The sequence below is a fragment of the Haliotis asinina genome, chromosome 8 (assembly GCF_037392515.1).
Source record: "Haliotis asinina isolate JCU_RB_2024 chromosome 8, JCU_Hal_asi_v2, whole genome shotgun sequence".
NCBI classification, from domain to species: Eukaryota; Metazoa; Mollusca; class Gastropoda; order Lepetellida; family Haliotidae; genus Haliotis; species Haliotis asinina.
Genome location: NC_090287.1, coordinates 26,987,913 through 27,002,907, shown reverse-complemented (window position 1 = coordinate 27,002,907; position 14,995 = coordinate 26,987,913). Strand labels below are relative to the sequence as shown.

Genomic DNA, 14,995 nt, shown 5'->3' with positions numbered 1-14,995 from the left:
CAGGGACAAGTCAGTTTTCAATTTGGGCAATCAAATAATGGTATCTTACATGTCCATAGACTACTAGATAATTTCCACTTATGGTTTCAAACTGCAAATTATCTAGGATTTCAGTTCATATCTGTCCATAAAGAAGCGATTAAAGTTCACAATAATAATAAAATAGAGCTAGTAGAGAGTGAAATTACCACTCTTGGGTAAATAGTCCAGTAAACATTAACATCACACATTGTGTCATAAAATCTGGGCAAGTGGAAAATTAGTTAGGACAAGTTACTTTCTTGAAGTCACTTGCCCCATGACAAGGTGCTTTTCAAAATATTTTTGAACCCCTGAATTTTTAACTGAAATATTCACTCATGTAGCCTTATATGTTTGATTTTTCTGAGCTACACTGGATGGTTTCCGTGGCCTTCTGGATAGTGTTTGCCTGGTGAACAGGTCACTGGATGGTTTCCGTGGCCTTCTGGATAGTGTTTGCCTGGTGAACAGGTCACTGGATGGTTTCCGTGGCCTTCTGGATTGTGTTTGCCTGGTGAACAGGTCACTGGATGGTTTCCGTGGCCTTCTGGATAGTGTTTGCCTGGTGAACAGGTCACTGGATGGTTTCCGTGGCCTTCTGGATAGTGTTTGCCTGGTGAACAGGTCACTGGATGGTTTCCGTGGCCTTCTGGATTGTGTTTGCCTGGTGAACAGGTCACTGGATGGTTTCCGTGGCCTTCTGGATTGTGTTTGCCTGGTGAACAGGTCACTGGATGGTTTCCGTGGCCTTCTGGATTGTGTTTGCCTGGTGAACAGGTCACTGGATGGTTTCCGTGGCCTTCTGGATTGTGTTTGCCTGGTGAACAGGTCACTGGATGGTTTCCGTGGCCTTCTGGATTGTGTTTGCCTGGTGAACAGGTCACTGGATGGTTTCCGTGGCCTTCTGGATTGTGTTTGCCTGGTGAACAGGTCACTGGATGGTTTCCGTGGCCTTCTGGATTGTGTTTGCCTGGTGAACAGGTCACTGGATGGTTTCCGTGGCCTTCTGGATTGTGTTTGCCTGGTGAACAGGTCACTGGTTTGATCCCGGGCTTTCTGAGGCCAAAATATTATACAATTTGGTTTTATCTTTTATCCTGAGAGAGATATGCTTATTGCTAAATTTCATCCTTATCTTTTCAAACTGTTTTAATGGAGATGATTCAAGTGAGACACTGTTCTGTAGCTACAATTTTGTTTGTCTTGCCTAGTACTAGCATTGTTTCAATTCAACATAAATATGCGGTGAATCAAAGTATCACTTCATGAATTCGTTTCATTTGTTATGATCAGTAGAATGGGATATGCATTACCTTGTTTAAAAATGCCTTTTTGGTTTGAATCTGAGTCTTACCAAAACAAGATCAAGATGTAATACATTCAATCTATGCAGGACAATTGCCAACACTCAGATATATTTTATTTGACAGTATTGTGATCAGTGGCTATTGTCATGATAAATTATCACTACCAACCTGATCAGAATAATTTGTTTGCTATCCTACGGTTATTGTTTCAATTGGTTTATTGACTGTTACCTTAACTGGTGCCCTGGTATTGTATTTGTTTCTCAACATTCATATATCCTTACCCAGTATTAGTGATACTGATCGTATTCCCCTCAGTGGATTCCCCCACTATCTTCATGACTGAAGTGGTATTAACGTTGCATTAACTTCAGTCTTTCTTGCAGCTGATGCCCTTGATTCCAAAAAGGTGTACAACCAAGACAGAGATGAAGGTATGTTTGCTTTGTGTGGTTGATTGTCATGGCTTCCCATTTCATGCACAATTGGAATTGCAGTGAATTGGCTGTAATGACTGCTTTTGAATAAGGGATTGCCTGCCACTGGTGCAGTGTACCTTCCTCGTTATCAGGTTTTTCCATATATATGCAGTATTATTCAATTTGGCCAGTGCAAGCCCTTGAACTGTGATTCATTATGGAAAGTGCTATATGTACGCAAAATTAAAATACACAGATATTGATATCAATTACTGTCAATACTTGGTGTAAATGTCTGGTTGGAACCGTTACTTGACCATGCACATGTTGAAGTTATGGGCAGCAGTTTGTACTGTTCAAAGTTCCTTGCACTATGGATTTCCTGTTCAGCGGCCTTCTGACACTGTTAAAAACACTAGAATCTGCCTTTGCTGCAACCTTTTTATGGACTTTATCCCCACATGCTGCAGCCGTGCTGTGATAACAGGAGTGTTGAACCCAAGCCACTTACCAACAAATAGGTACATCTCTACTGAATATATGCTATTGATAACTGGCTGACTGTATCAGTTTTTCTGAAAGCCCCTGTCAATTTCCTGCAGTCTAGTAAGGTCAGCTTGTATGAGTCTAAAAATGTAGCATAACATCTGGAATTGTTGTGAAAGTATAACTATAAGCCAGTAGACTAAGGGTTAAATTTTGTTTTTATAATCTTTACAATGTAAGGACATCTTGGAAGAAAATGTTGTATTTCATTATCGATAAATGGCATCAAGAATCACATCATTGGGGTTCATCATTGCGTTGTACTGTAAACATGTTCTATGTGGTATTGGCATGATGAGGTCATTTTGAATTTCTTCCAGTTCTTCGTCTACAAAAGTGTGGTTTTGACATTAATCTCTTGAGATGACTTTAGAGGGTTTAAAAACAAAATTGACAGTTTCAGATGGTTTCAGATATCAAAATTGGCCTTTGTTTTCAAATTTTGTTCGCGTTGTGTTGTCTTTAACTTTGTGTTAATTTGTTTACTATGTTGCTTGTTTTGCTGACAAAAAACAAAATGATTCTTTATTTATTGATTATGAAGGTGAGAACTGACTCACCAACAACCAAAGTCGTTCTCCATAATCCATTCCAGGTTGCTATGACAGAAGCTCATTGTTAAATGGTGTATAAGATCCTTTGGAGTTGTTACTGTTAGCAAAGTCTTAGTTTTGAAAATCTGTGGTGTCAGAATATGCCTCATGCTGTCAAACAGTGGTTTGCATGGCTGGTATATGATAAACATTCTCTGGCAGTAAAGGTGGACAGGGATAAGTCCTTTTGGCAATGGTGTACTTACAACATTAACAGCCATGCCCAATCCTCCTTACCATTGTCCGTAGCCCTGAGTAAGGCCTTTTGTCAGGTCTTTTATTTTTCTTTTTTTCTTTTACATTAGCCTTTGAATAGTGGATAATCAATCAAGTTCAAGTTAAAATGTGAAATGAAATCAGTATACATACAGACTCTCTAAGGTTGAATTCTACTTTTATAATATCAACCAGTGTCTTTGTTCCATGTTATCCCCCCCTACTGGGTGGCTGTGCCTCATATGTGAAAGTGAAAGTTGACCAATATGAGGATCAGGGTAAGGCTCTCGAATTGAATGGCTGCATGCCCCAGTGGTATGCTGATGGTTTCAATTGTTGTCTGTCTGGTCCACGTGCAATTATATACAGATAACTTATTAACAGCAGGAATTTTGCTGACTGTCACAGGACAATAATTTTGCAAGTAGCAATTAAAAAACATGTTTCTCTGATGTTAAATTGTTAATATGGTGAATGTTGTAGAAAGTGGAATAAGTTGCTATCTGGGCAAATGTCTAGCCCTAATGCTTACAGTGTGTCACATTGCTAATTTCTGCTGCAGCCAAATGCCATTTCTTTGAAGGTCATGTGCCAGCCTTTAAGTTACTTATAATTTTATTGATTTTCTATCACCATGGCAACATCATGGTATGAACCTGCTGCCAGATAGTGCTATTAATATTTATTGCAAGAAAACAATGAAAACACCTCTCGGCCTGGTCATAGCTCTATGGTTATCAAACAGATGTTTGGAATGCCATAGTGTCACATTTCATTCTTGAACATTGTACTTATTTTAGACCAGGTGAAAAGCTTCAGGGTAATAGTTGGATAAGGATGTGTGTGTATGACCACATTGTCAGATAGTATCTTGATGCAGGGTTCGAATCCCAGATTTGCTGTTACTATCTCTTAAATTTATCAGGACCATACCCTTAGCCATGTTTTGTTTGGTTTTTTTTGTTGGGAAATTTGAACTAATTCAAGCTGTTGTCCTCACACATATTACTGACTTGAGATCCTATGGTAAAAAAAATTCAAATGTTAAACAATATAGTGCCTGCTAGTCTGTCTTTGACAACCACAGTCTAGTCCTGGCCAAGTTACATAGGTATTGATTCTGAAGCCACGCCACCAGTTTACTGCTTTTTGGAACTTAATTTCCTGAACAGAACTGAAGATAATATTGATTTTTTAGTTGAACACATTCATTATGTGTGACTGGCCTGTGACCATTGTAGATCAGATTTAACTGTTCCTTTTGATGCTGGTCAGGCTGGCTTTCTGTGTGGTGCCAAGGTGTATCTGACAGCAGTGATGTGACTGTGATATGCGAGTCAGTTGATTGGTGGATGAAGTGCAGTGTAAGGAATTATCAACAGTGGTTATAGGGATTACATCATTGCTATTATTAGGCAATACTTTTCTTTCTTCAGGGTTTTGAAAACAGACTTTGATAAAAGAAAGTCATGGTGTCTCACAGTATTTGTTTTGGGGAGTCATTTACAATATTTGGGAGTCATGAAAATTTCAGAGTAGTATTTATTTGTGAATGTCAAAAAGCATTATCATATTTTTCACTGTTCACTCTAGTAATAACAAACTCTAGTATACTGAACAAATAAACTTACCTATTAACATGAATTGAATGATAAATCGAAATTCATAAAGACCTCATGAAAACTAGAATGTTGATTCTTGATTTTCTTCTGTGTACTTTATGGGATGGAAACAGACCTTACCTTAAATAAAAAACTAGAATTTGAATGGAAAATGTTTTTGTAAAATACAGTTTTAGGGGGGGAAATGTTTTGACCGAATGTATGTACAAAACACAACTACTGCACAGACAAATATCAAGGTGATTCACAGAGGAAAACCTATCGCGCGCGCGTGTGTGTGTGTGTGTGTTCATTAACAACGAGTGTATTTGAGAAATTGTTAGTGCTGGATTGGTTTTCATAAAACAATTATTTTTAAGACTATTTGGTTTCCTTTTAAATACGATTCCTGTGTTTTTTTATTTGTGAATTTGTCACATATTTGTCATTTTGACAGTCATCTGAGAAATAATATTCCATTCATATGTATCGCCAAAGGGCTTTTCTGTTATTGCTGGGAAGCATCAGCGCGAAAATGCGTTTTATGTAAGCTTTAGGTATCATGAAAACTAAATCCACTGACAAGCTGTCAGTTGTACTTATTATCATGCTACGGCCTAGGACATAGTCAGTCATATCGGCCTGGAAGCTAATGTATCCAAGAAAGTCCACATAATTCTAGATAATGTGGTTCTTTTTCATGATATTTTGTGTTATTTTCTGTGAACTCTGTTCTGTAAAATATGTTCATTTCAGAGAGTAGTTGTTAGTCTACCTAGGACACTGCTTGACTTTCCTTGTCTGTTCATGGACACTTTGATATGACTTTCCCTTCTTTCAACACAAGATAAGGTAACAGAATAATAAGCATTGTTAAAGAGTAAAAAGAACCCATTGCCATTCTACAAAAAAAAATTAGTAGATGAAAAGATGAATTTGACACCATTGAGAATAGCTGATAAGATTTCACATTCATACTTCAGTTGAAATTTTAAATTGCATAGTTGCCTAATTCAAGGAAGGAAGGAATTTAAGGGATGTTAGTATACTCAGCATCTCAGATATCTACCATTTATACTTTTATTTCATGTTCCATGTGCTTAAAATAGCATTGGTATTATGGTAATTCAGCATTGATAGTAGTCAATTATGATGAACGCTAGCCTCCCTGCATTTGATTTCTCAATGTGTTTGTACACTAATGTGGAGACTTGGGATGGGGACTGATGTCTGTAATGGCTGCTGTCTGTCTTCTGACCTACTAAAGCATCAGCTGTCTGCCTGGGACATGAGTGAGGGAGAGCGGTCTGACCTTCCTGCTGTTGCTGATGCATGTGGGTCACGCTAGGCTGATACTACCACAGCTTGGGTGGGTCTAGGGGGTATACTCAGCACTACTAGAGCTGCTTGACCTGTGCTGCTGCCTTTTCTGTGGAGATACCTATACACTAGCATATCATCTTCACAAGCTCTATTTTGAAAAAGTAAAATTAGTCCTATTACCTTTCACTTATTTTAGATTCGGACAGTGTCATTAAAAATTGAATGTGAGCACCTGAGCAAATTGCTACTACTAAAAGATGAATTTTAAGTATACGATGGAAATGATCAACTCTGTCAACTCTGTCTGTGAAACATGGGAGAAATCAGTGGTGTGTGTATTGAAATCAATTGAGCAGAACGAGAGACAACACAAAGGCCTTGGTGTGATAGTGCTGTGGTGAGGCTTGGTTGGCGGCAGCAGTCCAGCAAGCAGGGACAGCTGGTCCCACACAAAGAGGACTGGCTACAAGAGGGAATGACAACCCTGGGGTACCTGCCCAGATGTTGTACTCCCTGCTGGGGTGTGATTGAGAGTCATGCATGGCCTGATCCATGGAGGCCCTCATGAGGTGCTGCTGCCTTTGCTGAAGCGTGAGAATCATGTTTAGTCTGATTGTGGAGACCCTTTTTAGGGACAATCTCATTGGCTGGGAAAGCTTTCCATGGCCTGCTTGATGAGGTCCTGTTGAGGTGTTTCTTCTGCGGCTTCAGTGTGTGAGTAGTGTATGGCATGACTGAGGCCCACTCAGGGTGATAGTTCCTTGGCCAGAGAAAGAGCTTCAGTCTTTAGGCCTACTTGAGGTGTAATGTTGTTGGTTGCTATTGCCTATCCCAACATGATTATTGGGGCTCTGTTTAGGTCCTTTCTCCAGGGTTTTCTTGTGTGAGAGTTTGTCATGGCAAGATCGCTGAGGCCCTGTTTGTGCCAAGGCAAGGATTTTACAGCCAAGCAAAGCCTTATTGCTCGCATCTTTAGGCGCTAACTCAATGGCTAAGGTGTGACAGCTCCAACATGGCCCAATAGCAGGCACTTGTCTTCCATGCCAAGCCATTTGATGTATGATTGTTGGTGTTCTGATGAGCTTATTTCATCTCAGTCATTTTTCTTTGTGCTGATTGTTACGTGATGATGTTAGATGTAACATCAGATGATATATGTCATCTCTACAGTCGAGTTACTATCTCAGTTAAACCTGTACCTCTGTAATCATACATCAACCGTATTTTCTTAAGGCTGCTGTTCACAGTGAATATTCTGGGGACATGGGTTGTCCTTCTAAAGACCATGTTAAATTGCTTATGCCAAGAAATAAAGGAAGAATAAGCTGTCAAGAATTATAGGTTTGAAGTCCACATTTCTTGGTTTGTCAGCATAATGTTTGTGCTTGTGAATTTTCAGGAAATTAGTGAAATCAAATCAATTACAGGCCCAATTGTACTTCCAGAATATGTCTGTACTTGAAACTGCACTATGTGAAGTCATGCTTCATGAGTGAGTGAGTGAGTTTAGTTTTATGCCACATTCAGCATACTCCATTAAATGGCAATGCTCTATAAGAAATCGAGCCTGGACCAGACAGTTCAGTAATCAACAGCAGGAGTGTCAGTCTATGGAACTGAGAAACAAGGACACATTTACAAGTTCATAATGACAAAGGGAGATAATGTGATTAAGTGTTAGCTAATCATGCCAAAGGCCCTGGTTTGAATTCCCAACTCGGATAGAATGTGTAAAGCTCATATTTGTTATCTATCACCTTGATAAAGCTGGAATATTGCTAAAAGCAGGAACACAATTTCCTCAAAATTGCGTATCCATTCCCCATGGACAATGTTATAGGGTATTTTAGTAACAAACAGCACAGCATAATGTGAAGAACTTCTGTCTAGCATGTGTTGGAATCTGCTTATAAGGTATCATCTCTGTGGAGAAAGACAGATGCAATTAACACCCTGTATGTTGTCTGTCTTAATTCCCAGGCAAGAGAAGGAAGCGTGTGCCTGCACGACAACGGCAGAGACGACGCAGGAGTGTTTGTATGTTGTGTTACACAAGCAGTTCTGCTTCATTTCTTGAGCCAAAGAAAATAATTTTGCAAATCTTTTCAGTTTTTGCCAGTTCTCCTGTTTCTCCAGATTGGAGTGTTTGTGTTGTGCTGAAGTTTTATCAGAATTGTGTCGTGCAATATTTATTATTCATCATCATCATTACATCTTTTTGCTGTTGAACTAACATCTGTTGATCTCCATTATAAATGATTTTCCATTAAATGATTAAATGATATTGTTATCATGTACATTATATAGTTAACAAATTGTGTGTTTTATCGGGCAAGATGCCTAATCAGAGGGTCACTGAACTTTGTTAGAAAATCAACTGTACTAGTTATTTGACAACATATATTTGTCTGGCTTGGATATTGAAACATGTTGACAGACTGTGGTGTTCAGAATAGTGCAAGACCAGTTGTCTGTAATAGTAACAAGATGTTCTGAAATGTTTACCGTGCATGCTGGAAATTGCGTTAATGGATACTATAAACAGTCATTTATTATACCACTGCTATGAAGTAACGGGGTATATAGCGTTCATTCCTTCCGTCCCGAAACTTTGTTTGGAGCATATCTCTTAAAGTTTACATGCTAGGGTCACCAAACTTCACACAAATGTTAATCATTACCCATAATTGTGCCTTTTGCTATTTTGAAGTTTTTCAGAATTTGGGGGTTTTTTTTATGTTTCCATGGAAACACAGATGTGCCAAATGTGTTTGATGGTTTTGTCCGGGGCAGATCTCTTAAAATTTACATGCTGGGGTCACCAAACTTCACACATGTGTTAATCATTACCCATTGGTGTGCCTTTTGCTGGTTTAATTTATTTTTTCAGGATTTGTTTTGTTGTTTCCATGGAAACATAACTTTGTGCAAAATATGTTTGATGGTTACCCCATCATCACAAAGTGTGTGTTTGTGCCAGTCATTTCAGTAGCCAGTGACAGTCGATGGTGTAATTCTCTTGAAAATAATAAACTGTCTCTATTATCATGTCTCTGTGAAAATGTTTGAGGTGCACACATGATGATTATGATGATGATCTCACTCATAGTTCCAATTGTAAAGTTTGAACTAAAGATGATTAATTTAATCACTGAGTTTCTTTGTGTACAAGGAAAGCCAAGCCTACTTTGCTGTGTTTGTTTACTTGTGATCGTACATGAACAAACATGTCTAAAGTCTGGGGACAGGTCAAAGGTCATGTCACTTGCCCATTGTGTCCCCAATTCGTCATTAAACAAAGACCTTCAGGATCAAAAACATTTGCTTATCTGTGATATCAGTCGATATATTGACCTGATAAATATGTAATCTTTAATTCAGATTTTAAAAAGTAGGTTTGAATATTCTTGAATGAAAGATATGATAATGTAATGCTTTTAGTGTTTAAGAGTTTGAGAATTTTTACAAAGATTTTTGGTCTGTCATTTTTCTGTTAAAAGTTGTGACACAATTTCAAGTCATGAAGAAAATTCAAACATTGAACATGCTAATGAAACTAACAGAATATCTGACCAACATGATTGGTGATAAAGATGGTTCAAGAAACCATTTCTTTCTTCTTTAAATTCCTAAAAGGAGAAAAACACTGAACAGATTTTTGAGAAAAGGATGAGTGAATGCTCAATGATACCCCTCATGATTGGTGATTATGTCATATCAGTCCAGATAGATATTACTGAGCATATTTACATGCAGATTGCATAGCAGTTATTCATGCAGTTTTGTTGAATCAATACAGTGTAGGAGAAATTCCTTCCCATGATGCTTGTCTCTGATGGGGCCCGCGTGTATTACACTGATTAGTACAGAAATGAAGGTCACAGCGACATTACTCATAGTCATTGTGGGATGAGGCTTGCAATACTCATCAGTTCAGTTTGTGCTCACGTGAAATGGGCAGAGAGCCAAATTGATAGCAAGATTTAGTTTTGGTGGAGATATTTGTTTAAATAATTAATTATTTAAGGAATTTTAATTCTTTCCTTGAGACATTGTTGGCAGGCAATGTTTCTTTTTCTTAGTTTCAAATAGAATTGCTTTAGATTAATGAATGATGGTGGTACATGGAATGAAAGGTCTGCTTATTAAGAGTCTAATGCAACTGAAACAGTGAAGGAGATTACAGGATTGTTGGCTCCTTTTTGGTCTCAGGGCAAATTGTGCTATCATTTATATGACTTCTAGCTCATGAACAGGCACAATTTGCAGTTCAGGAAACCATGATGTTAAACTTAAAGCTGTGTGTTATTATGCATTAGTTCAGGATGGAAGAAAGCTTTATAATGGTGATTGTCTATCTAACAATTTATTTTCGTGATCATATGTGCCAGTTGTTTCAATAGTGATGGAACCTTGGGTGATGTGATGTTTGGGGTCTTGAGAAAGAAGCAAATTTACAGGTTTCTAGCATATGAGGGTGGTAGAGTGGTTTCATGAGCTTGTACACAATCAAGTGACCAGTAGTCATTTCACAATAAGTGACACCTTTTTTAATGCCCCTTGCAGATATACTGCTGTTAGTATAAATACTGTAATACTTTGTTGTCAATGTATGAGCAAGAATAGGTCCTTTCTTGTGTAAGATTTGATCTAGATATTTTAAACTTGTAACCAGAAGGAAATATTGGATGAATAAGATATGTTTAGACAGTAATGGTACTCTTGTGGTTAAAGCATTGACTTATCAGTTCACTTGGATTCAATGTATGGAGTTCATTTCTGGTATCCTGTGATACTGCTGGAATGCTGTTAACAAGGTAGAGTATGATAAATGTTTTAAAATTCTGTGTTTCCAACATGTTTGGTAAATGCAATTCTGAACACCTTAAAGTATTTATTTTGGGTGCCCTGGAATAATATCAGGAGCATGGTTGATCTCACCTCAGGCTGTTGAGAATTAGGATACTACCGATGTGTGTTAATGTATGTGACCTTTACAGACATGTCTACATGATCAGCTGCCTCTGAACTGGCGGGTGTTATCATAGACTGACTTGCTGGTACCCTTCTTGTCTCTCATAACACCTCACCAAAAACATTTAACCCCTAAAGCCCAACCAACTTGACCATCTAACCATTTGTTCGTCCTTGATAAGGTTTCTTCAAACCAAACACAATCATTTGATTGGTTGTATATAGTGTTTTCAAATTAGTAGATTACAAATGGAAAAGTTAATAGGGCTTGTATTTGAAACTATCAATATGTCAATTATCTTATCTTAAACACAGTAACAAATTCTTGATGTGTTCACATAAATCTTACCAATGTAACAAAATTTCAGGCTAACTATGAACTAAACTGATGCATTAAAAGTGTAAATTTGAATTTTGGGGAAAACAGATTTCATGGCACTGAGTTAATGATTGAGGAATGATAATTGGAAGTTTTATAGATTTTAATTACTACAAAAAGTTACTGTTCAGATTAATGTCACAATATATGATTAAGCCCTAGGTAATAGCATCTGTACTGAAACATATTTTTTTAGGGCAAAAAAGCAAAAAAAACTTTGATGTCACATTCAGGGTGGTTTTTTTCTTCCTTTTTTTATACAATAAATGCAATACAGTAATATGTTTTATTCACGCTTGTAAGTCTCTGTATGCCTACTGCTTATTAGAAAACCCTCTGACTGATGGAAATAAGATTTGAAGACCTTTGGCCAGTAGAGATTTCTGTCCTGAGTTTTGTCATCCTGATTGGGAACAGATGATACAAGTAAATTAATATGGCATATCTACGGTTACCTACAGTTCAGCATAGGTTGGTGATACGAACATTGTTACTCACCTTCTACTATCCCAAGTGACTTCTCCAATTTGATGGCATTACTGAAATAAGTTTACACCAGAATTTAAAGTAACTTACACCAGTCATCAAAAAACCTTATACATGGGACATGAATGCATGGGCGACTGAGGGATAGCTTGCAGATATCTGGTCGATTGGTTTGAATCCAAACACTTCATCCTTTTCTGTAACTTGCTGGATTGTAACAGAAAGCTTGTGAATCAAATGATTTTCAATCAAGGTTGGCAAGGCTGGAAAAGGGTTTGAATTTACTCCCCAGCCTTGAAAGGACCTTGAATTTGAGTTCCACTTGAAAAAGTCTCAAAATTCTCTAAGAGACCTTGGAAAACATTGATTTTAATAACCAGTGTGAACTTTTGCTTCTTGAAGAATATATTAGGGTTATGCTTTTTTTTATACTGTTAATGGTAATTTGGCAAACAAAAGATATGTTGTAACTTATGAAGAAAAAGATATTATGACATTAATTATGAACTTGAATGTTTTGATTTGATTTTGTGGCTCCAACTTTGTGTGAAGGATTTCATTCTTCTTGATCTCAGTGTCATACTGATTATTGTTGTTTGTATTCAGCAACTTCATGCTGAGACAAAAGATTTGGGAACACATCACTGTGTTGAAATAGGTAACTAGGAACTAGTGTTGGTTGTAAGAAGCCATTTAGTGGACCAACTTGTTAGACTAGTGTGTAACCGACAGAATTGTTTGTATCTTGTAATATCAACCATTTAATGGTCAGGCCCAGGCATGGATAATTATGGGCTGTCATATAGGTGGTATGTTTCTGAGTACAGTGTCATTCAAGAGAACATGCTCACACCTACTGATCAGGGGTACAGGGCACTGAGTTGTTGATATGCAGTGTTTTTACTTTAATACTAAGTATTGGCTAATCTCCTGTGTTTTTTATATTTCTGTTAAGTCTGTCTTCTTGTATCCACCTTATATTTAAAACCAGAGTTATTTATTTTTCAGACTTGCCCTAACTGTTCATTCATGTTGTTCACAACTTGATGTTTCAGTTGATATGGATGTTGGAGATGAAGAGGATGATGAGTCATCGCCACCCCCACTGCAACAGCAGTCACCACAGCCAAATGAAGAACAGCAGCAGGACAAACAGTCAGAGAAACAGTCCAACAAAGAGTCTGACAAACAGTCTGAGAAACAGTCAGACAAGCAGCCCGATAAACAGCCTGATAAACAGTCCGAAAAACAGCCTGACAAAGAGTCCGACAAACAGACAGGGTCAGAGCAGCAGCTATCAACATCTACAACAGAAACATCAATGGAGACATCCTCTGATAAGGCCGACAACAAGTCTGAAAATTCTGAAAAATCAGAGAAGAATGACAAATCCCAGGTGACCGAGAAGCAGAGGCATCAGCTGAAGCATCGAGAATTATTCCTATCGCGGCAGGTTGAGACTTTGCCAGCTACTCACATACGAGGGAAGTGTGTTGTCACACTACTCAATGAGACAGAGTCCCTGCTTTCATACTTGAATAAAGAAGTGAGTAGCTTGTGAATTATTGATGTTTATTAAATCATAGTCTTGCATTCCTGGTTGTTACAGGGAAGTAGTCTACCTGGTGTATTTTCTATGATCATTTTCCTTAAGACGATATCGTGTTGTAGGAGTCAGGTGTATAGTTTCATGTTTTACTATCGATAGCTTGAAACAGAAATGGTTAATCTCCAAACACACTCACTTATCCTGGGTTAATATCAGATCCAGTCGATCTTCAGTGCACCATGCTTGTCATGAAAGGCGACTAATGGGATCAGGTGGTCAGGCTTGCTGACGTGGTTGACACATATGCATAGATTGAGGCCCATGCAGTTGATCACTTGTTTGTCAGTCTTGATTATTTGTAGACTGCTGCAGTATAGCTGGAATATTTCTAAGTTAACTAAACTCGCTCACTTAGAATCCAGCAGTTTTAACTTGTAAGTGATGGACAAACTGAATAGGGTAGTCATACTAAGTGACTTTGTCTACTTGTTAGCACATTATGATATACTTTAGAGGTGGATTGTGGCCAACTTGATGTTATGGGATATATGTGTTGTACCAGGGTGCCATATACTGGTTATACATGTAGGTATGGGTAATGGTAAATGAGACGCTGTTAGATGTTTTTTGCTGCCCGTACCTGATAGAAGTAATGTCTTCTTATACCAGATGTTACTGATAGGAGATACATGACATATCTATGTCATATACAGTGTGATGGTTATACATCCAAATAGATTTGGGAACATTTATTATGAGTGAAACGTGAAGTTTCACTGTCAAACACCAAGTTAGATGCTATCTGATGCCAGTTAACATTGCAAGTCGAAAACAATATACGAGATCCTCTTCCCTCTGTGTTTAATATTAAGCCAGTGAATGTTAAAGTGACATATGAATAGCAATATGTAATTAGAAGGATGATATCAGTTGTTATTCATTTGCAGTATGCTCTCTAATATTTACCTCTGTCTGTACTCCTGTCTGACTTTCTTTGTTTCTTGCCAGGATACCTTTTTCTACTCACTAGTCTATGACCCACAGCAGAAAACCCTCTTGGCAGACAAGGGGGAAATCCGAGTGGGCTCCAAGTTTCAGGCAGAAATCACACCATTATTAAAAGAGGGTAGGTATTTCCAGGTTCCTAGCAGCCAGGCAACAAACCATTCCATTCTCATTGTCAGTCACTGTTTTCCAAGCAGAAGTATAAAGTGAGGTTAACTGATTTTCTGTTGACGGGTAATGCACATGGGGAGACACTTTTGTTACAGCTTCTTAAAGATATTGATACCATGCTTTTATAGGGCATTGGATAGATTTTCTAAGCTCTTAGCGCTAAGATTGTCATAAGTTAATGTTAATGTGTGGCATTTACGACTATTTTGGCACTAACAGCGCTTAGAAAATATAGGTCTTGGGGTAGTTTGCTTCTTGCTTGTACATGTGAAAAGTGCAAATAATGTTTGAGGTAAATAGATCCCACCTACCTGTAATAAATGGCTCACTGCCTTGGGCATTGGATGGTTTTAGAATGTGACCAGGGCCTTGATTCTTGAAACGTTCATAACCCTAAGAATTCTG

At 37.9% G+C, this 14,995-nt stretch overlaps 1 protein-coding gene across 13 annotated transcripts in view; it reads left to right on the top strand.

Annotated features, from left to right (window-relative positions):
- The window catches only part of LOC137293924 (metastasis-associated protein MTA3-like), a 41,111-nt gene that overhangs the window by 7,598 nt on the left and 18,518 nt on the right, over positions 1–14,995 (top strand). For 9 of the 13 annotated variants that reach the window (XM_067824778.1, XM_067824780.1, XM_067824776.1 and 6 more), the window contains exons 4-6: positions 1,715–1,762; positions 12,921–13,411; positions 14,423–14,540. In XM_067824778.1, the coding sequence (XP_067680879.1) occupies positions 1,715–1,762; positions 12,921–13,411; positions 14,423–14,540 (657 nt within the window). The remainder of the gene's footprint in view (positions 1–1,714; positions 1,763–12,920; positions 13,412–14,422; positions 14,541–14,995) is intronic. The other 4 variants (XM_067824782.1, XM_067824777.1, XM_067824775.1 and 1 more) reach the window with 1 other exon arrangement.